The sequence below is a fragment of the Orycteropus afer genome, unplaced genomic scaffold (assembly GCF_000298275.1).
Source record: "Orycteropus afer afer isolate SDZICR_OR568_19922 unplaced genomic scaffold, OryAfe1.0 scaffold00003, whole genome shotgun sequence".
Classification (NCBI taxonomy): Eukaryota; Metazoa; Chordata; class Mammalia; order Tubulidentata; family Orycteropodidae; genus Orycteropus; species Orycteropus afer.
The window spans coordinates 16,917,242-16,943,650 of NW_006921590.1; the positions used below are offsets into that span (position 1 = coordinate 16,917,242).

The 26,409-nt window shown below is 37.8% G+C and overlaps 1 protein-coding gene across 1 annotated transcript in view; it reads left to right on the forward strand.

Moving 5' to 3' along the window:
• EFHB (EF-hand domain family member B) overlaps positions 1-26,409 on the forward strand; it is a 120,930-nt gene that overhangs the window by 49,480 nt on the left and 45,041 nt on the right. Inside the window, 4 exon segments of the mRNA XM_042780319.1 lie at positions 5,882-5,944; positions 6,300-6,443; positions 7,539-7,719; positions 10,091-10,201. Of these exon segments, the coding sequence (XP_042636253.1) occupies positions 5,882-5,944; positions 6,300-6,443; positions 7,539-7,719; positions 10,091-10,201 (499 nt within the window).

The window sequence follows — 26,409 nt, forward strand, 5'->3', positions numbered from 1 at the left end:
ATACTTATTCAACCTGTATGCTGAGCAGGTAATCTGAGAAGCATGTCTATATGAAGAAGAACACAGCATCAAGATTAGAGGAAGACTTATTAACAACCAGCAATACGCAGATGAAAATTCAAATTCAAGTCCAGTGTCCTTTAAAAAAAACGAACTCCAAGGTGAAATTAATGGGAGATTACAAAATATACCTGTGGGTTCAAGAGGTAGAATTCAGGGTGGCTACTACTGCTGCTTCTGAATTCTTGATTATTGTTCTTAGTTCTTACAGCCTCTTTTAACTCTCCCTTCCATTTGATGTTGTTTATAGACCTTTTGAGAATGACTTACTGCCTTCTTTTGAATACCTAGTAGTAATACATTATGAAGAATATAGTACACAGATTAAAAAAAAAAAATCACTTGTAATCTCACCACTAAGAAATAACAATCACAACTGATAACTTTTTTTTTTTATTTGTGTTGTGATTTGGGTGAAAGTTTGCAAAACAAATTCATTTTCCATATGGCAGTTGATAAACATTTTGTTTCACAATGTTAACTGCAATTTCCCACAATGTAACAGCTCTCTTCCCACTTTCTCCACAACTAACAACTTTTTGTCTGTGTATATTGTGTATATAAATGTGAGTCTGTGAATTTTTATGATACATATTTGTATCTTTATTTTCTTAGCTCACATTATGTCATGGATACTTTTCTATTCCATTTAAAATAATTTGTATATATCAATTTAAATGATTTTGCAATAGAACATTATATGAAGGTCCCATCATTTATTTATCCATTTCCCTATTGTTGCACATTTAGGTTGTATTTAATTTTCAACAGCTATATAAATAAAAGGAAATTTCATTCTTTTTTTTGTTTCTTATGGGTCCACATGAAACATGACATGTGCAAAAAGGACATGGAGGCAGCATCTTCTGACCTCTAACTTCACAAGAGGAAGACAGAATCACCATCAGCAGTCTAAGGCTTATTCCTATGAGGCCAGACATACTGCCACCCTCCAGCCTTTTCACCAACTTTGACACCAACCATCTCTTCCATGGTACTCACTACTTCTCTGCTGGGTTCAAAATTTTGTTGCAATGGCCACACAGAACTCACAGACAACACTCACAATTATGGGGTTTATTAGGGAAGTAACTGGCTATAATTCAGGTTCAGGAATGTGCTTAGGAGACAGTTCTTCGATCAGGACAGTCTCTCCTCTGCTTGCACTCAGACATGTCTCCCTGGCCTTTGGCCTCTCAGCCTGGCCTCTGCCTATGTGGGCCAGATAAGCCTTCTGCTCTGTCTTGTGCTTATTGGTTCCACTGCCACCATCTCTCTGCCAGAGCATCTCTGCTGGGATGTCTCTCAGCGAAGGAGGTCCAGCACAGGGATCTCGGATCCAAGGACATGCTCCACTTCACCTCCAGCTCTTCTTTCTTTATGGCAGAGAGTCCCCTCTTTGCCTCTAGGAAGGCTCCTTTTAAACCTGACAAAGTGACAAAATTAACCAATCCCAACATCAGAGTTCTACACATCTATTTTCATGGTCCCACCCAGTAATCCAGTGGGAGTTACAAAGACTATGGCTAGAAAAGCCATACCAAGTAATTCACTGCACCACAACATGATAGATTTTCACCAAAATTGGAGAGTATGTTTGAGATGGCTTGATTCAAGGTATACTCTTTGTAGATTAGGGCATAGTCATGTTGTGGAGTCATATGGTGCACCTCAAATTGATGAGCTAGCATCCTTGAGAACAACTGAAATAAGGAAGACTCATGAAACTGCCAACTAGGGTGGGGTGCAAGAGAGTTGACAACCATATTAAGACATGATAAAAAATAAACACAGAGGCTTCCATTTTTGTTGTCCAGTTAGAAGGCATGAAAGCATAGAAAACTAGCTCTACTGATTTGAAATCAAACTGCTTTTTATGTGGACAGCTCTATTAGGAATACCAAGGACATCGCTGACGAATAAATTATAAAATGATGGTAATCAAGAATGTCCACTGTCAAACACTTGGGGCAAGAACCAGACTAGGGTCAAGTAAAATTGTCTATTAGATCATCAATAGATTAATCTCTCTATCAATCCATTTTTCCTTCTGCCTCTCTAACCATTGCTGCCTGGGTATCCCCATGATCTCCAGCATTCTTTCACCATTTCATTCAATATTTCATTCTCTCACCATTTCATTTAATATTTACAGGATAGCTTGAACTCTTATCCCAAGTATAGCAAGAGACTTAATGTTCTTTTGATATCTCTAAGAATTATTATAATTTCCAGCTAAGTTTTTTAAAATATCACTTGTATCTTTCCTCCCTACTCTCTGCCCTGCTTCAGCCCAAGATAAAACACAGCCCCTTTCTTTTTTTGCTCAAAGTTCTCATATAAGGTAGTTGTGCATAGTACAATTTACTCAAGATCTAGCATTGAGGCTAGGCTGTTTCTCCATGGCCAGTTTCTCACCTTGGGCCCCTAGTTCTCTAAGATTTTGCCTCCCTCTCATCTCAATTTATCATCTTTAATCCATCTTTCTCAATCTATCCCATCAGAAGTTCATATGTTCTCCTTTTAGCAGAGCAGTTCAGTTCTCTCTCTTATCCTAGTCCATCCTGGTCACATCTTGTGGGTTTCTTCTTTTATATCTAGAAAGATCATCAAGATATTCTCCTAAATTTTGATAATCTTCTCCTTAAAAGAGGAATTTTACACTCAACACTTAACATAATATAAAAACCTTTCATCTACCCATTCGTATCATCTAAACCAAACTCACTGTTGTCTAGTTGGATCCGACTCATAGAGACCCCCCCTTGGGTTTCTGAGGCAGTATCACTACGGAAGTAGATTGCCCAACCTTTCTTCTGAGGAGTGGCTGGTGGGTTTGAACCACCACCCTTCTGTTTAGCAGTCAAATGCCTTAGGCACTACACAACCAGAGCTCCTATCATCTGTCTGTGGTAGTTCAGTTTGTGGTCAACTTGGCTGGGTCTGGATGAGTGGCTGGGCAGCTGAATGTAGTATTCCCCATGATGAGACTGGTAAGCAACTCCATGGTGGAACCTACTGTGAGCAGCTAGGGAATGTGGTCTGCTTCCTGTATATAAACAGAAGCCTTAGGGAATGGTCTCTAGCTTATGGCACGCTTGGACTCTGCATGTAGCCATTGCATTGTTCAGCAGCCTGCCATGCTCTGCTGACTTTGGGACTTCAATGGACTTGAATTAATGACCTGCCGTGTGGTTTGGTAACATCAGGACTGACTGTGCCTTTTACTTGTCAACCTTGGGATTGTCAGCCTCAGCAGCCAGCAGCTGTCTGGGTGAAGAAAAGCCACTAGCGTCAGTGGGTTGGGAGCTGGAGGCAGAGCTGAAGCCCAAGGCTGAGGAACTTTTCACGTAGCCCCTAGAGCTTGGCACTTTGAACATGGACTTACAGCTTCCAAATTGTAAGAATAAACTCCTGTTTGTTTAACCCATCCCATTTGTGGTATATTCTCATCAGAGCAGCACTGGGTAACCAGAACACTATCTATCTGATATTCATGTATCCATCCACCCACTTGTCTACTCTATGGACCACTGTGTCCACCCATGCTCCATATTAACCTACGCTCATCCTCTAGAGACTCGGAATTGTCTTTATGGGAAGTTTTTTCCTCTCAGGATTTATTTTTCTCCTCTAATAAATTTATACATTTCAAAGCTATCAGCTGCCGTAGAGGTGCATGACAGGGAATGAAGAGTTACATCTTTGCTTTGGGCAAAGGAAGGGCAGATAAGACCTAAATTAGAATTAAGTGGACAAAGACAACTGAAATTTTAGTCCAATAAATGCAGGGTCTGGGACAGAAGTGAGTTGCTTGCAAGTATCAAAAGATCTCAAGTTGGTGGAATTATACACACAAACACTCCCCCTCCACACACACACATTCAGACCAACTTAACCCTTTATCTTTGGCTTACCTCCAATGCAGCTCCCATTTTACTGATGATAAATACTAAGCAATAATAAACTTGCGAGCTATGACAAGAATGTTTCTGAAAGCTGAATCTCTTCAGCATATCATGGAGGTTCTATATTTGGATTGGTCACTTCCAGTGCTAACACAGTTGTTGTTGTTTGCTGTCTAGTCGGCCCCGACTCATAGCGACCCCTCCTTGGGTTTCCGAGGCAGTATCACTACGGAAGTAGAATTGCCCAACCTTCCTTCAGAGGAGTGGCTGGTGGGTTTGAACCGGCAGCCTTCTGGTGAGCAGTCAAGTGCCTTAGGCACTATGCTACCAGAGCTCATGTATATATGTATGTATGTGTGTGTATATATGTACACACACACATACATATAGCAAACCAAACTCATTGCCATCGAGTTGATTCCAACTTATAGCAACCCGCTTTAGGTTTCCAAGGCAGTAAATCTTTACAGAAGTATGTTGCCCCATCTTACTTTCACAGAGCGGCTGGTGGGTTTGAACTGCCAACCTTATGGTTAGTAGTCAAGTGCCTTAGGCACTGTACCTCCAGAGCTGCTTACATATACATGTATTTGTATATATATCAGGATTGGAGGAAGAATCATTAACAACTGGCGATACGCTGATGACACAACTTTGCTTGCTAAAAGTGAGGGCAACTTGAAACACTTATGAAGATTAAAGACTACAGTCTGCAATATGGATCACACCTCAATATAAAGAAAACAAAAATCCTCACAACTGGACCTGTAAGCATCATCATGATAAATAGAGAAAAGATTGAAGTTGTCAAAGACTTCATATTGCTTGATTCTAGAATTGATGCCAGTGGAAGCAGCAGTCAGGACATCAGACGACATATAGGCCTGGGCAAGTTGGCTGCAAAGGACTGTTTTCAAGTGCTGAAGAGCAAGGATGTCTTCTTGAAGTATATTCTCATCAGAGCAGCACTGGGTAACCAGAACACTATCTATCTGACACAAGCCATGGTATTTTTAATTGCCTGTTATGGGTGTAAGAGTTGGATGATGAATAAGGAAAACTGAAGAAGAGTTGTTTTTGAGTTGTGGTGCTGGCAAAGAATGCTGAAAGTACCGTGGACTGCTAAAAGATCTAACAAATCTGCCCTGGAAGAAATGCAGCCAGAATGCTCCTTGGAAGTGAGAATGGCCAGACTTTGTCTCACCTACTTTGGTCATGATGTCAGAAGGAACCATTCCTTGGAGAAGGATGTCATGCTTGGTAAGGTGGAGGGTTGACAAAAGAGGGGAAGGCCCTCAATGAGATAGATTGACACTGTGTTGGTGGCGATGGGCTCAAGTATAGCAAGGATCGTGGAGCTGGCACAGGACTGGGCACTGTTTCATTCTGTTGTGCGTAGGGTCACTATGAGTTGGAGATGACTTGATGGCACCCAACAACAACATATGATTGCTATATAATTTATATTATAATAATTATAAATTATAATTTGATACAAAATTTATAGTGTATATCAAGATTACTTTAGATTTGATATTTGCTCTTATTTAAAAGGAGACCTGGGGTGACACATTTAAGTGCTTGACTACTAGCCAAAAGGTTGGTGGTTTGAGCCCATTCAGAACTACCTTGGAAGTTAGTGAAATGTCACAGCTTTGAAATGTCAGAGCTTTGAAAACCTGTGGAGCAATTGTTTTCTGTGCACATGGGGTCTCCATGAGTTGGAACAGAGTGGACTCAATGGCAACTAATAACAACTTACTTAAAAAGTTTTGTTACGTAGTTGAATATGATTTTGTAGTGTTAGATAGGCCAAGTTTGAAATTAATTCTCTTCTTCAAAGTGAAAATTCCATGCTTCAAAATATCCTTATATCATCCTAACTGTAACCAATTATGGCCTTTTTTTCTTAGGCAGGAAAAGTTACTCCAATTGGGTACAGAGTTGCAAATTGCTTGACTGAAAAACTTCCCAGAGTGAGTATTTTCAGTACGTATTTGTGCCTGTGTTTTTAACTTGCATATGAACATTAAAAAATAAGACAGACAACTTTCCTTATGAAAGTTGTATAAATCTATAACATGGTCAGTTTGGATTTACTCTGTTTTGAGGTCTTCTATTGCTTTTGTCTAAGGGAGTGAAAATTCCAAGCTTTTGTAAAGCTTTTCTAGCTTTACAAAAACTACAAGGGATTAAATTTACTTCCCTTACTATAGATATGCAATGAAAGATTTTTATTGATAGGTGTAGAACACATCTGTAAATGTTTTTAAAACTGCAATTTATCTAAATAAGATTTATATAAATAAGATTTTTCTTGTCTCATTGTAGCTCATTACGCCACCTGAGGCAAAGAAGTTTTTCAATTTCAGATATCCACCTGCTGGAGCTGAAAGAGTATTTTATGGCAGAGCAAATGATCCACAAATTGCACTTAATCTGACACATGGCATAAAATCAACACGTTCAATACCGGTAACTTCTTTTTGTCAACATCCCCCACCCCCGTACATTGTTATTTCACCAAAGTGAAAATGCTTAAATGAGATATGCATGAAATTCATCTCCTTCCCACCCTTCTATTTAATAGCCTGTCCTCACTCTGTCCTCTAAAAATCTTAATCTTGAGCAGTGGAAAAAAATCCAAGAAGCAGCAGCCAAAACAATGTAGAAAAGCCAGTGGTTTAAGTCACAACTATAAATATATTCTCCCCTGCGAGCTCTGGTGACATAGTGCCTAAGGCATTTAACTGCCAACCGCCAGCCACTCCCCGGAAGGAAAGTTGGGCACTCTATTTCCGTAATGATACCACCTGGGAAACCCAAAGAAGGGTTGCTGTGAGTCAGATCCCACTCAAGGGCAGTGAGTAGATAATAAAAGACAAGTTGCATTCCATTTTCTCCCAGTAAACAGAGGTGCTGTCAGGCTGTGTTAGAGAACAAAGATAGTCTCGGGGACTTTTACCCACTAGGAAAAACCAAAAACCAAACTCACTGCTGTTGAATGGGATCCGACTTGTAGCAACCCCTCCTTGGGTTTCTGAGGCGGTATCAGTAGGGAAGTAGATTGCCCAATCTTCTTTCCGAGGAGTGGCTGGTGGGTTTGAACTGCCAGCCTTCTAGTTGGCAGTCAAATGCCTTAGGCACTATGCCACCAGAGCTCCTATAGTGTGGCTATATATACATGGCATAGAGGCTGAGTCAGGATGGTATCCACTATTGACTGCATGAACAGTCTAGATTCATAAAGCCCGTCTATATATTTGGAGCAAACTTGTGGAAACCACATGGCTCTTGTGTTTGTTATTCCCACTTTACTGGAGTATTTAATTGAATAACCTAGAAGGTCCTGACATAAACCTTTTAACCTTATTGAAAGCGTACATTTAGACTGATGGATGTATAAGTGCCATAGCCCTAGTTCTGACATTTCATTTGAGGGTGAAAAAAGCTAATGAGAGTGATGAAATGTTTATCTATTATCTTCTCCTCAGCTGTTGACTGGGGTAAGTTTTCAGACTTGCATTTTTTGTTTTGTTTTTACATGTATGCTTTTTATGATTTCTTTAGGCAAGCACATTGATAAATCCACAGCCTATTACCAAATTTCAACAAAAAATTAAAGATAAAAAAGAATCTATATATTTTAGCAATCAACGAGCACCATTAGGAAAATCTTATGATCAAACACCAGGACTACCTAAAGGAATGGATATAATTAATACAACCTTTGGAACAGCAGTCATCAGAGGTAGTGAAAACCTGAGGGGTGGTGAGAGGGTGGTAAAATAAATCTGGGAAAGTGGCTTAAATGTTCTGTTGATACAGTATTTGGAGAGTTATGTAGACGACTGTTAATGATGATTCAAGAATGAAAGTTAGGATCATAACAAGACCGTTACTCTCAGAATTGGAATCCTTAGAGTTTATATGTGTCAAGGCAGTGAAAACTCAAGACTTTTGGAGCAAGGATTAAATGAGTATAGTAGGGATAGTGCAAAAACTGGAGAGACTCAGAAAAGTTGACTTTGGGGCCAGCTATGAGGACAATGATCCCTTTCTGGTCATCCACTTGTGGGTTTTATTTCTATCAGTGCTTCTTATGTATTCATAAGTCTTAACTTTCTATTTCACAGAGTTAACCATGGGACAAGTAAGTTTGGTAAATGATGCATACCACACTTCATCTATGCAGATCCATAGTACCCACATATTATCCAAACATACGGCAGTGTGTATGGCAGATGTTCACTGCCATTTTGAGGGGGAGCAGAGCACATGCTGCAACACAGCACAATCTGTAACAGGACTGCTCATAGGCTATTCTTTGTTCTGAAGCCCCAGCTTCCTGCCATGTTGTTGGGCCCATTTCTCTACACCTACCTCACATTTCTCTCTAACTACCATTCTAGGTCTCTTACTCTTTTCCTCCAGGGGTCTTATCACAGGGGACCCAAAACTCCATTTTTCTGTATCTTGGAAAGAAATTCAGTTCTCATTTTTTTATTTTTGCACCCATTAAAAGCTCTGTAAGAGAAAACTTACCTTTTTCAGCAATAGGCTCACTAGATTATTTTCCTTAATTTATCCTAGAGATAAATCATGCCACTTCCTTAGAATGCAAAATTTCTGCAGTTGTACCTTATTGCATCTGACCTAAGGTGCCATCAGTTATAAGACACTTGAGAGATATCAAAATTAGAAACATCAGAATATGTGTTTTAGAATACATGAAGTATCTTTTTTTTCTTTTCAGTAGGATTAAAACTTATTTATGTAAACTGTTAGTAGACATGATATTACAGTAATGATATCATGACTGCTATTAAGGATAAGTTTATTTAAATATAGAAAATACTTTCTAGGCGTACTTTAAAATATGCACTAAAAAGAATGCTTCAAAATGTGTGTGTATATTATGTGTAATAATAGGGATAACGGATTAATATATCAAAAAGAAATACCACTTTATAGGATTATTTTAAGTAGGGTCATCTTCTGGTATTCTTTACTTGTTTTCAGGCCACAATCCTTGGGAGAAAGGCCAAAATGAAGTAAGATATTTTAATTTATGTTAGTTGCCAACTGTGTTGCTTGAAAGGGAGGAATGAAACTGTAAAGGAAGGTGTATTTATAAATTATTATGTAACACAATGAAAACAAAATAATTCATGTACAGGTGTACCTCATTTTATTGCGCTTCACAGATACTGTGTTTTTTATAAACTGAAAGTTTGTGGCAACCCAGCATCCAACAAGTCTATCAGAGCCATTTTTCCAACAGCATGTGCTCACTTCACGTCTCTATCTCACATTTTGGTAATTCTCACAATATTTCAAACTCTTTCTTAATGCTATTGCATACCTAATACAGTACAATATAGTGTAAATATAAGTTTTATATGTACTGGAAAATCATAAAATTTTTGTGACTCACTTAATTGTGATATTTGCTTTATAATGATGATCTAAAAATGAACCCACAAAATCCTTGTATGGCTGTACTCAAATTGGGGACCACCAGTCATGGGAAAGCAACTGGTAAACTAACCTCTGATACTGGGACCAATAGAATGAAGAATTTCTTCCTGATTCCAATGATTTTCCTGACATCTGTGGCTACTTTGAGGATGGAGTTTCAGATCAAAATAGACTCAAGGTGTATGCTCCAGTCTGTAACTGGCAAAATTTGTGCTATGGTTATTTCATAGCGCCTCAGAATTTCTGTAACTGATTTGTGATTCAGATCTGCTTAGGTCATCTTGAGAAGTCTGGCACAAACTGCAACCAAATTTGTCCAGATAGTCTCAGGATCAGGAAATTAACTGGGCTTGGAGCAGTGGCCCAGGAGAACCTAAAAGGTAAACCTATACAGACTTCTGATATTTTTCAGAATGCTAGGGAATGAGTCAAGTCAAATAAGTCCCTTGCACAGTGTCACGTAGGTGCTGTCCTGTCTTTTTTGGTAAATCTTCGTTGTTGGCTTCATGATCTTCCAGGGTGTCAGTGTGGCTAATGTAGTCAGCATACTCCTTTTGTCATTTATTGTAGCCAATTTATATACATTATAAATAGACAAAACATGTCTTAAGTCTGGTAACTTTCATTAATTTTTCCTTTAGAATTGTCTGCCAGAGATGTGGTGAATCCACCAAAATCCTATGAAGAAGTGTTTAAAGAAGGAAAAGAAGGGCATGATCTGTATATTATTTCTCACAATGACTATTATGTGGGTAAGTGTCCTCCAGTGTAAAACAGGCCTGAATATATGGGACTGCCAGAATTGTGAAGAAGAGTAAAAGAGATAATGTACATAGTTACATGCCTGGCACATAATAGGTGCTCAATAAATGATACTTGTTATTATTATTCATAAGGTCATAAACATATATACTTATGCATGTTATATATAAAATTTAGAACATATGTTTTAAAATAAAAAAACAGCTAAGAAAGTATAACTGTTATGTATTCTTACTTTGTTTTAGTGGTTTAAAAGTTTTGTTTTTAGGTTTAAAAGTTGATTCTCATTCTAAGTGCTTAGCTTATATAAAGAATATTGGGTAATGGTCAAATGACACAGCTAGATCAGGTTCAGATCCTAGCTTGTCTATTTATTATCTTTTAGACCCTAGGCAATTTTCCTTATCCTTGTGATCTGTTCTAATTTCTTAAATGAGAATAATAATAGGACAGGAAATCTCTGGGGAATACAAATTGTTAAAGTGCTCAGTTGGTAACTGAAAGGATAGATGCTTGAATCCACACAGTAGCACCTCAGAAGAAAGGGTTGGCAATCTACTTCTGAAAAATGAGCCATTAAAGACCCTATGGAGTGCAGTTTTACTCTGACGCACATGGTATCATCATGAGTTGAAGTCAACTTGACAGTAGTTGGTTTATCCCATAAGTTTGTTGTGAGGATTAAATGAATGCATGCAAAATGCTCAGCATAGTGCCTGGAACTCATTAAATATTAACTAGTATTAAGTGATCTTGTTTAATAGTAACATATTACTAGAACTATTCCATTTCACAATGAAAAGGCATTAGATGTTCATGTTCTTGTTGTATGTGCCATCGAGTTGGGCCTGACTCATAGTGACCCTCCTTGGGTTTCTGAGGTGGTATCACAATGGAAGTAGATTGCCCAACCTTCCTTCTGAGGAGTGGCTGGTGGGTTTGAACCCTCAGCCTTCTGGTTAGCAGTCAAGTGCCTTAGCCACTATGTTACCAGAGCTCCTTAGATGTTGATAGTACTGTAAAATACAACTTTATTGCTGATTTGTTGATGGCAGTAGAGTACAATATCATAAACTCACTAATACTGAGTCAATTCCAACTAATAGTGACCCTATAGGACAGAATAGAACTGCCCTATGTGGTTTCCCAGGCTGTAAATCTTTACCAGGGCAGATGGCCTCATTTTTTCTCCCATGGAGCAGTTGGTGGGTTTGAACCATTGACTTTTTGGTTAGTAGCCAAATGTCTTAACCACTGCACCACCAGAGCTTCTTAATATAATAGAAGGTTGAAAACTAGACTCTGATACATGTCCTGAGAAAGCCTATGGATTATGGATGATTCATAAACTCAGTCTTCATCAAGAGTTGCCCTTTGTTACAGTGCAGTGCTCCCTCTCTCTCCCTTAATTGTTGTAAATATGTATATAACACAACATTTGCCAATGTGACATTTTTCTTTTTTTAAAATTTTAATTGTGCTTTGGGTGAAAGTTTATAGAGGATATTCATTTTCCATACAGCAGTTTATACACATTTTGTTTCATGAGGTTGATGACTGAAATCCCCACAGTGTACCAGCTCTCTTCTCACTTCCTCCCTGTAGTCTCCCTGTAGTTATCTCTTCCCTGTGTTCTTCCTTCCAATACATTCCTGCCCCTGAGCTATCTCCCTGTGCAAATACTGCCCTTCTGATCTCCCATGATTGATTATTCTAAGGAGTGTATCTACCTGGTTTAAATGTTCAGCCTGTACATCTGTCTATTGTTTGGCTGGAAGCTGCAAGAATGAGTTCAGTTCCAGGCATGAATAGCCACTAGGGGCCATAGTCTTGGGAGTTTCACCAGGCTCCATCTGACCAGTAAGCCTGTTTTTTGTTTTCCTTTTTTTTATGATTTTAAGGTTTATTCCAAATTGTTCTCCCACTCTATCCAGGATCTCCTGCACTGATCCCTTTCTGAGTGGTTGACGATAGCTGAGCACCATCTAATTCTTCTGGTCTCATTGTCATATAGGCTGAAGTTTGAATGGTCCCCTAGTTCCTTGGACTAATTGTTTTCATGAATCTCTGGTTTTCTTCATTATTCTTTGCTCTGGAGGAAGAGAGACCAATTGTTGCATTTATATGGCTGCTTGTGAGCTTTTAAGACCCCAGTTACTACTCACCAAAGTAGAATGTAGAACAGTGTTTTTTGTGTAGTGTATTATGCCAGTTCAGCTTCAAGTCCCCTGCAAAAATGGTCCTGAGCCCACAGACCCAACAGCTTGCTCCCTCAGGGTCCTTGGCAGTGGCTAAGAAGTTTTCATAACTTTGCCCCCAGTTAGTTCTATTTAGATGGACATTCTTATAGCACAAATACATATGTAGAAATATTGTCTGCCAGGCTTATATATGGTCATCAGTATATTCCCTTTTGCCTAGATGTGCCTGATCGTTCAGCTTGTCTACCTGTATATCCACTTGTAAATTAATGTTTATTACTGATAATGAAATATTGTATATGTGAGAGTGTTTATCTTTGTTGCCTGTACCTCTTGTGCACTTCTCTGTCTCTTCCTTTTCCTTAGTATTATTGTGTTGGTCTCTTACTTTTGGTATATTGCCTTTCCCTTCACCCAAATCAATACTTGTCACTCCCCTCTCATCCCTGGTAACCAAAAAATGTGAGTTGGATCTGACTTGACAGCAGTGGGTTTTTTTTTTTTTTTTTTTGGTTTTCCATATATAAAACTTTCCTTGACTTTTACAATAGTAGACTAATACAATATTTGTCCTTCTATGATTGACTTATTTCACTCAGCTTAATATCCTTTAAAGGAACTCTGGTGGGGCAGTGCCCTTGGCATTTGACTGCTAACCAGAAAGTTTGTAGTTCAAATCCACCAGTTGCTCCATGGAAGGGAGATGGGGCAATCTACTTATGTAAAGATTTACCACTTTGGAAGCCTAATGGGGGTCACTATGAGTCAAGATTGACTCAGTGGCAGTGAGTTTGGTTTTTGGAATGTCTTCCATTCATCTACATTATGCAGTGTTTTGCAGATTCTACATTATTCTTCAATGTTGCATAGTATTCCATTATATGTATGTATCACAGTTTGGTTATCCATTCTCTAATAATGGGAACATAGGTTGTTTCCATCTCATTTGTATTGTGAATAGTGCTGTGATGAACAGAGGTGTGCATATATCTGTTTGTGTCCCAGCTCTCACTTCTTTATGATATATACTTAGTAATGGGATTGCTGGATGAAATGGTATTTCTATTTCCAACTTTTTAAGGGATTGCCATACCAATTTTCATAGTTGTTGTTTCATTTGACAATCTCTCCAGCAGTTTATGAGAGTCCCAATCTCTCCACATCCTTGCCAGCATTTGTTATTTTGTCTTTTTGAACTTTGTGCTGTGGTGAAATGGTATCTTATTGGTGTTTTGATTTGCATCTGTGCCTAAGGCATTTTGACTGCTAACCACAAGGCTGGTGGTTCACCAGCCACTCCTTGGAAGGAAGTTTGGGCAATTTACTTCCATAGTGATACTGCCTTAGAAACTCAAGGGGAGGGGTCGCTAGGAGTCAGATCTGATGCTACGGCAGTGAGTTTTGAGTTTAATGACTAATGATTGTGAACATTTCTTCATGTGTTTGTTGGCCACCTGAATATCTTCTTTGGTAAAGTTTCTGTTTGTGTCTTCTGCCCATTTTTAAATTGGATTCTTTGTCTTTTTGATGTTGAGCTGTTGGAGATTTCTATAAATTTAAGAGAGAAGTCCCTTGTCAGATATGTCACTGCTAAATATTTTTCCCTAGCCAGTAGTTTCTCTTTCTACTCTTTTGGAGAAGTTTTTTGAAACATATAAAAATTTAATCCTTTAGAAGGACCCAATCATCTAGTTTATCTTCTGCTATTTGTGCATTTTGGGTTATGTTTGATAGTCTATTTATGCCATAATTTAGAACCCTTAAGTTTGTGCCTATTTACTTTAATGAACTTTATAGTTTTAAGTTTCACATTTAAGTCTTGGATCCTCTAGAGTAAGCTTTTTAGTATGGTGTGAAGTAAGGATTTTGTTTTACTTTTCTGCAAATGGATATCCAATTTGGCCAGCACCATTTGTTAAAGTGACTATCTCCTCTCCATTTAGTGGATTTTGGCCCTTTGTCAAAGATCAGTTGACCATAGGTAGATGGATCTATTTCTGGGTTCTCAATTCTGTTCCACTTGTCTATGTGTCTGTCATTGTACCAATACCAGGCTGTTTTGACTACTATGGCTGTATAATAGGATTTGAGATCTAGGAGTATGAGATCTCCTACTTTGTTATTCTTCTTCAGTAGTTCTGTTCTTATCTGAGGTCTCTTTCCTTTCCATATAAAATTAGTAATTGGTTTTTCCATATCCTTAAAGAATGTTGTTAGAATCTGGATCTGAATTGCATTGAATGTATAGGTTGCTTTGGGTAGTACTGACATTTTTACAATGTTCAGTCTTTCTATCCATGAGCATGTTATGTTTTTCCATTTATGCAGATTTCTTACGGATTCTTGAAGTGGTGTTTTGTAATTTTCTTTGTACTGGTCTTTTGTATCCCTGGTAAGATTTATTCCCAAGTATTTTATGTTTTTGGTAGATATTGTAAATGGTATTGATTCTCTCATTTTCTTTTCAGAGATCTCTTTGCTGGTGTGGAAGAATCCAATTGATTTTTGTATGTTGATTCTGTATCCTAAATCCTTCCATTAATTCCAGTAGTTTTCTTGCTGAGTCTCTTGGGTTTTCTGTGTATATGATCACATCATTTGCAAATAGGGATAGTTTGACTTCTTCCTTACCAATTTAGATGCCATTGATTTCCCTTTCTTGTCTAATTGCCCTGGGTAGGAATTCCAATAAAACATTGAATAGAAGTGGTGATAGAGGGCATCCTTGTCTGGTTCCTGTTCACATGGTGAATGTTTTCATTCTCTCTCCATTGAGAATAATGTTGGTTGTTGGTTTTGTATATATGCCCTTTATTATGTTGAGGAGTTTCCCTTCTATTCCTTTTTTTTTTTTTTTTTTTAAATTGTGCTTTAGGTGCAAGTTTACAAAGCAGAGTTTGTTTTACATTCAACATTATGTGTACATTTAGTTTCACTCCCCATTTACCGTCCCCATCCCTAACACAGTCTCCTCCCCTCCCTGCTCAGTAACCCTCCTCGCCATGCTCCTCATAGTTATGCACTCCTGTGTGTCTTACATATTCTCTATGCAAATGTTGCCCCTCTCGTGCCCCATGGTTGATTGCTCCAAAGGATGCATCTCCATGGAATATGTGGGTATGTCACCCTGGGTTGAGTGGTCTGCGTGTACATCATGTTTACTAAGTTGGGCTGAGAGCCAGCCCCTGAGAGTGAGTTTTATTCCAGGCCCAGAATGTATCCCAGGGCCATAGTGTTGGGGGTCTCACCAGACTTCATCCAACAAGTAATTCTGGTCATTATTGAGTTTCTGGTTTTTGTTCCATGTTTTTCCTCCCACTCTATCCAGGATATCCAGCTTTGATCCTTTCCTGAGTGGTTGGAATTGGAAGCCGGGCATCATCTAGTTCTTATGGTCATGAGGGCCATCATGTCTTAGGGCCGATTGCTTCCAAATGCCTTTGTTGTTTTGCACTCTTCTTTGCTTCTGATGATAGGAGACCATTAGCTGCATCTTAGATGGCTGCTTGAAAGCTTTTAAGATCCCAGTCACTACTCACCAACATAAGATGAGGAACAAGACTTTTATGTATTTTGTTGTGCCAATTGAGTTTGGTGTCCCCCAGTACTATGGTCCTGAGTCTGCAGATCCATTGGATCTCTCTCCCACAGTGTCTGGCTATCTGTGAGGGATTACTCTATGTCTGTCTTCTGTGTTTCTGTAAGGATTGCAGGTATTTTGTATCACTGGTGTCTGTGCAAGATTAGCCTCCACTGATTCTATCCTTGATCTAGAGTATACTCTTGTTCACTGACCACTATCTGATCTTCCCAGACGTTTATGCATTTATGTGTTTATCTGTAGCCTGGTGTTTGGTGTTAACGGTAATATAGCATCTGTCGTCTATATCTTATGGGCACAATTCAGTGTCCTGCCTTTTACTAATGCTATCATGGTGGTCACAGACTCTTTCTATACCATTCCTCCCCTTACCCACATCAGCATGTGGCCCCCAACTAGCCCAAAATTAATCCTTCCCCATCTCTCCCCACCCCGGTAATCTAAAGAGTGAGTTCCCTTTCTCAAGTAAACCCTTCTTTGTCTTTTTACAGTAATGGACTCATCATACAGTATTTGTCCTTCTGTGATTGACTTATTTCACTCAGCATAATGTCCTCCAGGCTCATCAACATTGTGAGATGATTCACATATACTGTATTGTTCTTTAATGTAGCATAGTATTCCATTGTGTGAGTATACCATAATTTGGTTGTCTATTCATCTACTGATGGGCATTTAAATTGTTTCTATCTCTTTGCTATAATAAATTATGCTGCAATGAACATGGGTGTGCATATGTCTATTCATGTGCTGCCTCTCACCTGTTTAGGATATATTCCTAGTAATGGAATTGCTGGATCAAATGACATTTCTATTTTCAGTTTTTTAAGGAAATGCCATACCATTTGCCACAATGGCTGTTACCGTTTTATAATCTTACCAGCATGCACAAGAGTTCCAATCTCTCTGCAACTTCACCAGCTTTTGTTATTTTCTGTCCTTTTGAACTTTGCTATTATTACTGGGGTGAGATGATATCTCATTGTTGTTTTGATCTGCATCTCTCTAATGACTAAAGATCGCCAGCAATTCCTCATGTGATTCTTGGCCACCAGCATATCATCTTTAGTGCAGTGTCTGTTCAAATCTTTTGCCCATTTCTGAATTGGGTTGTTTTCTCTTTTTGGGTTGAGGTGTTGAAGTTTTCTATAGAGTTTGGAGATAAGTCCTTTGTCAGATAGGTCATAGGCAAATATTTTCTCCCAATCTGTAGGTTCTCTTTTTACCCTTTTGACGAAGTCTTTTGATGGGCATAAGAATTTAATTTTTAAAAGGTCCCAGTCATCTAGCTTTTCTTCTGTCTCCTGCACATTCTGGGTTATGCTTGATAATCTAAGCCATAAATTAGGGCCCCTTGATTTGCCCCTATTTTATCTTTGATGAATTTTATAGTTTTGGGTTTTACATTTAAATCTTTGATTCAGCTTGAGTTTGTTTTTGTTACGGGATGAGGTATGGGTTTTTTAAAATTTTTCTGCAAGTGGATATCCAGTTTTGCCAGCATCATTTGTTAAAGAGGCTGTCTCTTCCCCATTTAAGGGGTTTTGGTCCTTTGTCAAAGATCAGCTGTCCTTAGGTAGATGGGTCTATTTCTGGACTTTTGATTCTGTTCCATTGGTCTATCTGTCTATCATTGTACCAGTACCATGCTGTTTTGACTACTGTGCTGTATAGTAGGTTTTAAGATCTGAGAGTGTGAGACCTTCCACTATGTTCTTCTTCAGATGCACTCTGCTTATCTGAGGTCTCTTTCTTTTCTATATGAAGCTAGTAATTGGATTTTCCATGTCCTTAAAAAATTGTGTTGGTATCTGGATTGGGATTGCCTTATATGTGTAGATTGCTTTGGTAGTATTGACAGTTTCACAATATTCAATCTACCTATCCATGAACAAGAAAGATTCTTCCATTTATGTAGAGCCTTTGTTGTCTCTTGTAGTAGTGTTTTATGGTTTTCTTTGTATAGGTCTTTTGTGTCTCTGGTAAAGTTTATTCCTGGATATTTTATCTTTTTAGTAGCTATTGTAAATGGTATTGTTTCCCTTATTTCTTTATCAGAGGTCTCTTTGTTGAAGTAGAGGAATCAAATTGATTTTTGTATGTTGACCTTGTATTCTGCCACTTTGCTGAACCTCTCTATTAGTTCCAGTAGTTTTTTTATTGAGTTTCTTGGGTTTTCTATGTACAGGATCATAATGTCTGCAAATAGAGATAGTTTTACTTCCTCTTTGCCAATTTGCATGCTTTCTATTTCTCTTTCTTGCCTTATTGCCCTGGCCAGTACTTCCAACTCAGTGTTAAGTAGAAGTGGTGATAGAGGGCATCCCTGTCTGGTTCCTGTTCATAAGGGGAATGCCTTGAGTCTTTCTCCATTAATAAGGATGTTGGTTGTTGGCTTTGCATATATGCCTTTTATTATGTTGAGGAATTTCTCTTCTATCCCTATTTTGCTGAGAGTTCTGAACAGTAATGGGTGTTGGATTTTATCAAATGCCTTTTCTGCATTGATTAATATAATCAGTAATGGGTGTTGGATTTTATCAAATGCCTTTTCTGCTTGATTAATATAATCATATGATTCTTATGTTTTGTTTATGTGGTGTATTACATTGATTGTTTTTCTCATGTTGAACCAACCTTACATACCTGGTATGAATCCCCTTGGTCAGGATGTATTATTTTTTTGCTGTGTTGTTGGGTTCTGTTGGCTAGGATTTTGTTGAAGATTTTTGCAACTATGTTCATGAGGGATAATGGTCTGTAGTTTTCCTTTTTAGGGTGTCTTTCTCTGGTTTTGGTATTAGTGTTATGCTTGCTTCATAAAATGAGTTTGGGAGTATTCCATATTTTTCTATGTTCTGGAATAGCTTGAATAGTAGAGGTGTCAACTCTTCCCTGAATATTTGGTAAAATTCTCCAGTGAAGCCATCAGGGCCAGGACTTTTCTTTGTGAGGAGTTTTTTTTTTTTTTTTTTTTTTTTTAATGACTGGTTCAATTTCTTTTGTTATAGGTCTCTTCAAATATTCTGAGTGGGATAATTTAGGTAAGTCTTGTGATTCAGAAACTTGTCCATCTCTTCTAGGTTCTCAAATCTGTTGGAGTATAGTTTTTCATTATATTCTGTTAGTATGTTTTTTATTTCAGTTGGTTCTGTTGTGAATATTTACTGTTTACTATTCTTGTAATTTGCATCCTCTCTTTCTTTTCTTTTGATAGATTTTCCAATGATTTTCCAATTTTGTTAATCTTTTCAAAGAACCAACTTAATCAACTTTTTGTTTTGTTGATTTTTCTCTATTGTTTTCCTGTTTTGTTTATTTCTGCTCTGATCTTTATTATTTCCTTACTTCTAGATAATATAGTATCCTTTTGTTGTTCTTTTTTGAGTTGTTGGAGTTGATGAGTTAGAATGTTGATTTTGTTTCTTTCCTCTTTTTTGATGTATGCATTTATTGCTATAAATTGACCTCTGAGTACTGCTTTTGCTGTGCGCCATAGGTTTTGGTATGATGTATCTTTATTCTTGTTTGTTTCTAGGAATTTTTTTTTATTTCACTTTTTTTGTCTTCTATTACCTGGTAGTTTTTGAGCAGTGAATTGTTCAACTTCCAGATGTTTGATATTTTTTCCTTGATCTTCCTATTATTAATTTCTAATTTTATAGCATTGTAGTCTGAGAAGAGCTTTGTAGTGTTTCAGTGTTTTTGAATTTATTGAGGCTTGTTTTATGATCTCTTCTGGAAAAGGATCCATGTGCACTGGAGAAGAATGTGAATTCTGCTTTTGTTGGGTGGAATGCTCTATATATGTCTATGAGGTTGTTGGTTGATTGTGTTGTTGAGTTCTTGTATATCTTTGTTGAGTTTTTTTCTAGTTGATCTGTCCCTCCTTGAAAGTGGTGTGTTAAAGTCTCCTACTACTATTGTAGAGTTGTCTATTGTCCCTTTTAATTCAATTAATATTTGCTGCATGTATTTTAGAGGACTTTCATTGGTTGCATAGATATTTATTATTGTAATGTCTTCTCGGTCAATTGACACTTTTAGCATCATATAGTGTCCTTCTTTGTCTCTTATGTTGTTTTTTACCTTAAAGTCTATTTTATTAGAGATTAATATTGTCACTCCTGCTCTTTTTGGTTATCATTGCTTTGGTATATTTTTTTCCCACCCCTTATCTCTTAATTTGTTTTTATCTTTGTGTCTAAGGTGGGTCTCTTGTAGACAGCATATCAGTGGGTCTTCTTTTCTCATCCAGTCTGCGACTCTCTTTCTCCTGATTGGTACATTTAGTCCATTCACATTCACATTGACTGTAATTAGTGATAGTATGAATTGATAGCTGTCATTCTACTGTGCTTTTTTTTTTGTCGTGTTGTTGGAACTTCCTTGGTCCATATACTTTTCTGTGCTGAGTTTGTTTCATTGTCAAGTGCTTCCTTTCTTTTCTTCTTTATCGTTGGTTTTGTGCCTATTAAACCTGTATGTTTTCCATCCTTCTGGATTTGCTTAGGGGTATTGTTAATTTTCTCTGTGGTTACCTTGGAGTGAATTCTTGTCTCTATATTTTCAGAACAGTCTGTTTTTATGAGGACATTGTCCTGTTTTGCTCTCCATTTGGAAGTTTGTGCCTAGAACTTTTATTCCTTGTATTTGGTTAGTTGCTGTTGGCATGTGCAGATTGGCTTTCTTGATTTTTAGTGTACAATGTTTAATGTTCTTATTTTGAGTGTCTGATTTGGTTTTAGTTTTGATGTCATCTGTCCTGATTTTTTTGTTCTCTTTTGTGGGTTCTGTATTGGAAGGACTTCCTTAAGCATTTCTTGTAGGGTTGGCCTGGTTTTCACAAAATCCCTTCATTTCTGTTTGTCTAAGAATGTCCTGATTTCACCCTCATGGACAATTTGGCTGGATATAAGATTCTTGGTTGGAAGTTCTTTTCCTTCAGTGTTTTATATATGGCATCCCATTGCCTTCTTGCGTGCGTGGTTTCTGCTGAATATTATAAATAATATTTCTCTTGTCCTCGGCAGCTTGCAAGATTCTTTCTTTGTCTTTGGTTTGGAGAGTTTGATTATGGTATGCCTTGGTAATTTTCTCTTGGGATCTATCTTGTATGGGCTTCTGTGAGCTTCTTGGACAAGTATCCTTTTTTCCTTCATGATATGGGGGAAGTTTTCTGTTAGTAGGTCTTCCACAATTTTCTCAGTGTTTTTTTCACCACTTCTTTTTCTGGAATTGCAATAAGGCATATGTTGTTTCTTTTCATGTCATCCCACATAACTCTTAGGTTCTCTTCATTTCTCTTAAATCTTTGTTCTGATTTTTCGTCATACAGGCCGGTGTTCAGGAATTTGTCTTCTAGTTTGGAAATGCAGTCTTCAGCCAGTTCTATCCTGTTCTTTTATGCTTCCACTGTATTGTGCAATTCTATAATTTTGGTATTCATCTTCTGGATTTCTAACTGCTTTTGTATGAGTTCTGATTGTTCATTAATCTTGTTATTTTGTTCTTGAATTGTTTTCCTGAATTCTTCCAGGGTACTGTCTGTGTTCTCCTTGTTTCTCTTTGGGGTTTCCTTAAGCTCTTGTAGAGTTCTATAAATTCCTTCTTGGATAACTCTATTGCTTCCTTTTCCTCCATATTTAATGAGACTTTTGTTTGCGATTTTACTTCTAATGTCGTATCTTTTTTTTTTTTTTAATTTTTTTTTAATTTGAGTTTGCCCATTGTTTCCTAGATATTTTGAAGTTGTATTACTGTTAGTTATGTATTCATTTGTTTTGTCTTGGTTTTATGATTTAATATTTTGAAAAAGTGGAGCTGGGGTATTTGTTTTTTTGGCTATTAATTCAGGTGTGCTGGGTTGCTCTGCCATTTTCTTTGTGATGATGGAATCACTATGTGAAATGTGGATGCAGGTCTCTGTTTGTCATAAAGGGAGTTTAGGATTCGAGCCGGCAGGTGGTATGGTGGCTGAATGTAGTTTTTCTATTGGATGAGGAAGGGTAGAGGTGGAGAAAGGGGGAAGAAAAGAGATTTAAAAAAAAAAAAAAAAGCTCCAAGGTGCCAGGAGAGCGGTTTCTAGGGCTTTCAGTGGGCTGCTAATGATGACGTTATACTGTTACTCACGGGCCTGCAGCTTAAGTTCCGCAAAGACTTCAATTGTTAGGGGAGCTCCACTTTCTACCAGGTTTGTTGTTGTTGTTGTTATTTGCCGTTGAGTCATCCCTGACTCATAGCGACCCCTCCTTGGGTTTCCAAGGCAGTATCACTATGGAAGTAGGATTGCCCAACCTTCCTTCCGAGGAGTGACTGGTGGGTTTGAACCGCCAGCCTTCTGGTTAGCAGTCAAGTGCCTTAGGCACTATGCTACCAGAACTCCTTTCTACCAGGTTTAGACAGATTTAAAAACCCTGCTCTCCAGTCCCGTCAGTGCCAAAAAGCTTACCTAGGATAACTACCCTGATCTGTGATGAGAGGTTGCTCCAGGACCTACCCACTTGTGACGTTAATGTTCTTTCTGCTCCAGTGGTACTGGAGCCAGAGGGATCTCTGCTCCCTCCCAGTGGTTCCAAGTTTACCAATAAAAGCAGGTGCTGAAGGTAGGTCTGTGGAGTGGTTGCACATTCTCTGGTGCAGTGTGTTCTCTCCACTGCCCCAGGGAGATTTCTGATACCCTTTCTTGCCTGCTGGTTGACGCTCCACAAGACAGTGCTAAAGAGGCAGGGAGGCCGCATCTTCTGACCTCTTCTAACCCCACAAGAGGAAGACAAAATCAACATCAGTAGCCCAAGGCCTACCCCTGTGAGGCCAGACATGCCACCTCCCTCCAGCCCTTTCACTAACCTGACACCAACTGTTCCTCCCGCAACACACACCACCTCTTTACTGAGTTTGATAATTTGCTGCAGTGGCCACACAAAACTCACAGATTATGAGGTTTATTAGGGAAGCAGCAGGCTCCAACTCATGTTCAGAAATGCACTGAGTCTCTTGCAGCCCACCATCTCTAAGCTGACAGTCTCTCTCAGTGGTGTGTGTCTCTTGAGGTCTCTCAGCAGCATTTGTCTCTCATGTTTCTCTCAGCAGCATGTCTTTTTCAGCCAGGAGTCAGAGAAACTTGTGCCTCTAGAATTGCTCCTTTTGAGCCTGGCAGAATGGACACTAACTAATCCCAACATCAGAATTCTATACACCTGAGAGAGAGCAAACTTCCCAGAAGATTGCTTCATACTGGTTCAACAGAAATACCCCAGGTGGATAACTTTAGCAATCATGAGCTTCTCAGTTGCTCATGGCAATTCCACCATGGAATTTACAAAGACTTATGGCCACACTATGTAATCTACTACACTGCAGGCAGATACACCTGTTTTTATTTTTTTTCCCTCCAGGTAATTGCATTGCCCCTTTCTCCTTTCTAATCCTACTCCCCTGAGTTTGGTGTACTCTAACTTAATGAGCTGTTCAGAGCACTAGAATCCCCATTTCAAACTACTGCACCTAGTTTTTCAGACACTAAGATGCTAGATGGAACTAATGTGTGCACTACAAGAGAGAGGTGATTCCTTCCCCCCCATTTCTATTTTTTGAGAGTTTTTATAAGGAATGGGTGTTGGATTTTATCAAATACCTGTTCTGCATTGATTGAGATCATCATCTGGTACTTTTCTTTATTATGTGATGGATTACAATAATTGTTTTTCTAATGTGGAACCATCCTTGCATACCTGGTATGAATCCTACTTGGTCATGATGTATTATTATTTTTTGATATATTGTTGGAGTCTATGGGCTAGGATTTGTTGAAGACTTTGGCATTTATATTCATGAGGGATATTGCTTTGTAGTTTTCCGTTTTAGTGGTGTCTTTGCTTGGCTGTAGGATCAGAGTCATGCTTGTTTCATATAATGAATTTGGGAGGATTCCATCCTTTTCTGTGTTCTAGAATAGTTTGAGTAGGGTTGGTGTCATCTTGTCTCTGAATGATTAGTGGAATTTTCTAGTGAAACTGTCTGGGTCAGGACTTTTTTTCTGTTGGTAATTTTTTAAAGATCTGTTCAATTTCTTCTTTTGTTATAAGTCTGTTCAGATTTTCTACCTCTGACATGTTAGTTTAGGTAAGCAGTGCATTTCTAGAAATCTATCTATTTCTTCCAGGTTTACAAATTTGTTGGAGTACTGTTCTTCATAGTATCCTGATATTATCATTATTATTTTGGTTGGTTGTGAAGTAATATTGTTCACTTCATTTTTTATTTGTGTTATTTTTATCTTCTTCTTCTTTTCCTTTGTCAAGTTTGCCAGTGGTTTGTAGATTTTATTAATCATTTCAAAGAACAAAGTTCTAGTTTTATTCATCTTTTTTCTATTGTCTATTTTCTGTTTCATTCATTTCTGCTCAAATCTTTATTATTTCCTTTCTTCTGGTGGCTATAGGCTTTTTATTGTTGCTCTTTTTATAATACTTGGTGATGTTGGGTTAAGGTGTTGATTTTTGTTCTTTCTTCTTTTTTGATGTCTGCATTTATTGCTATAAATTTCCCTCTGGTCACTGCTTTTGCTGTGTCCCAATGATTTTGGAATGTTGTGTTTTCATTCTCTTTGGATTCAAGGAAATTTTTAATTTTCTGTTTCTATTTCTTCTGTTAACTTATAGTTTTTAAGGAGAGTGTAATTCAGTTTTCATGTGTTTGTTCTTTTTCCATTGATCTTCCTATTTTTGATTTCTAATTTTATTTTATTGTGAATGAGAAGATGCTTTGCAATATTTCAATGTTTGTAAATTCATTGAGGCTTGCTTTATGGCCTAACATATGGTCTATCCTGGAGAACGTTCCATGTGCATTTTAAAAGAATGTATAGTGTGTTGCTATTGGATGAAGTGCTCTGTAGATGTCTATAAGGTCAAGTTGGTTGATTGTATTTAGTTCTTCTGTGTCTTTGTTGAGTTTCTTTCCAGTTGTTCTTTGATTGAAAGTGGTGTATTAAAGTCTTCTACTTTTACTGTGGAAGGAGCTCTGGTGATGCTGTGCCTAAAGCAGTTGACTGCTAACCAGAAGGTTGGCAATTCAAACCCACCAGCCACTCTGTGGAAGGATGGGGCAATCTACTTCCATAAAGATTTACCACCTCAGAAACCCAATGGAGGTCACTATGAATCAGAATTGACTCGATGGCAGTGGTTTTTTCTTTTCATTATTGTGGAGTCATCTATTTGTCTTTTAATTTCCATGGAAGTCTGATTTATGTATTTTGGAGCTTTTTCACTGGGTGCATAGATATTTATTACTGTTATGTCCTCTTATTCAACTGATCCTTTAATCATTATACAATGTCCTTCCTTGTCTCTTATGGTGGTTTTTGTCTTACAGTCTATTTTATCAGAAATTATTGTTGCCACTCCTGGTCTTTTTGGATTGCCATTTGCTTGTTACATCTTTCTCCAGCCTTTGATTTTTAGTTTATTTTTGTCTTTGTGTCTAAAGTGAGTCTTTTGTAGACAGCATATTAATGGGTTATGTTTCCTTATCCAGTCTGCAACTCTCCATCTCTTGAGTGGTTCATTTAATCTATTTACATTCAGAGTATTTATTGACAAGTATGAATTTATTGCTGTCATTTTCCTATTTATTTATTGTGGTGTTGTTGATTTCTTTGTTCCATATAATTTTCTGCACTGAGCTAATTTTGTGAATTGTGCTATCATGTCATTCATTTCTGTTGTTGTAGTATTTACTAAATATTTGTGCTTGTCCTCTTTTTTATTTTGATGTAAAGGTTTATTCATTTTCTTTTAGTTACCCTGTGATTTATAGTTTTCTTCCCAAGTTTAGAATAGTGTGTTCTGTCTCTCCATTGTCTTGATTTCCTCACCATTTGGAAGTTCTATACCTGTGCTATTTATTCCCACTTTTTGCTATGTAGTTTTCCTAATTTACGATTGATGTCTCTAGTTCCCTGTTTACAGTTTTGTAAGTCTTTTTTACTTTAGATACTTCCATAACTGGGTTGTTTCTGGGTTATGTTATCATGTGTGTTAATAATTAGTTGTTGTCTGCTGTTGCTGTCCAAAGGATTCCCTTTATCATCTCTTGCATGGTCAGTCTGGTTTTAATAAATTCCCTTAATTTCTGTTTATTTTGATATGTCCTAATTTTACCATCATATTTGGGGGACAGTTTTGCTGGGTATATAATTCTTGATTGGTGATTTGTTTCTTTCTGCCAAGAAATCAGAGCTTAGCCTTATTGATTGCCTTTTGTAGGTAGCATTTTTGCATTTCCCATGCTGCTTTCAGGATTTTTTTCTTTTTCTTTTTTTTGGTGAGTTTGATTATATCTTGGGATTTTCTTTTGGGGTCTATCCTTTTTGGGGTTCATTGTAGTTATG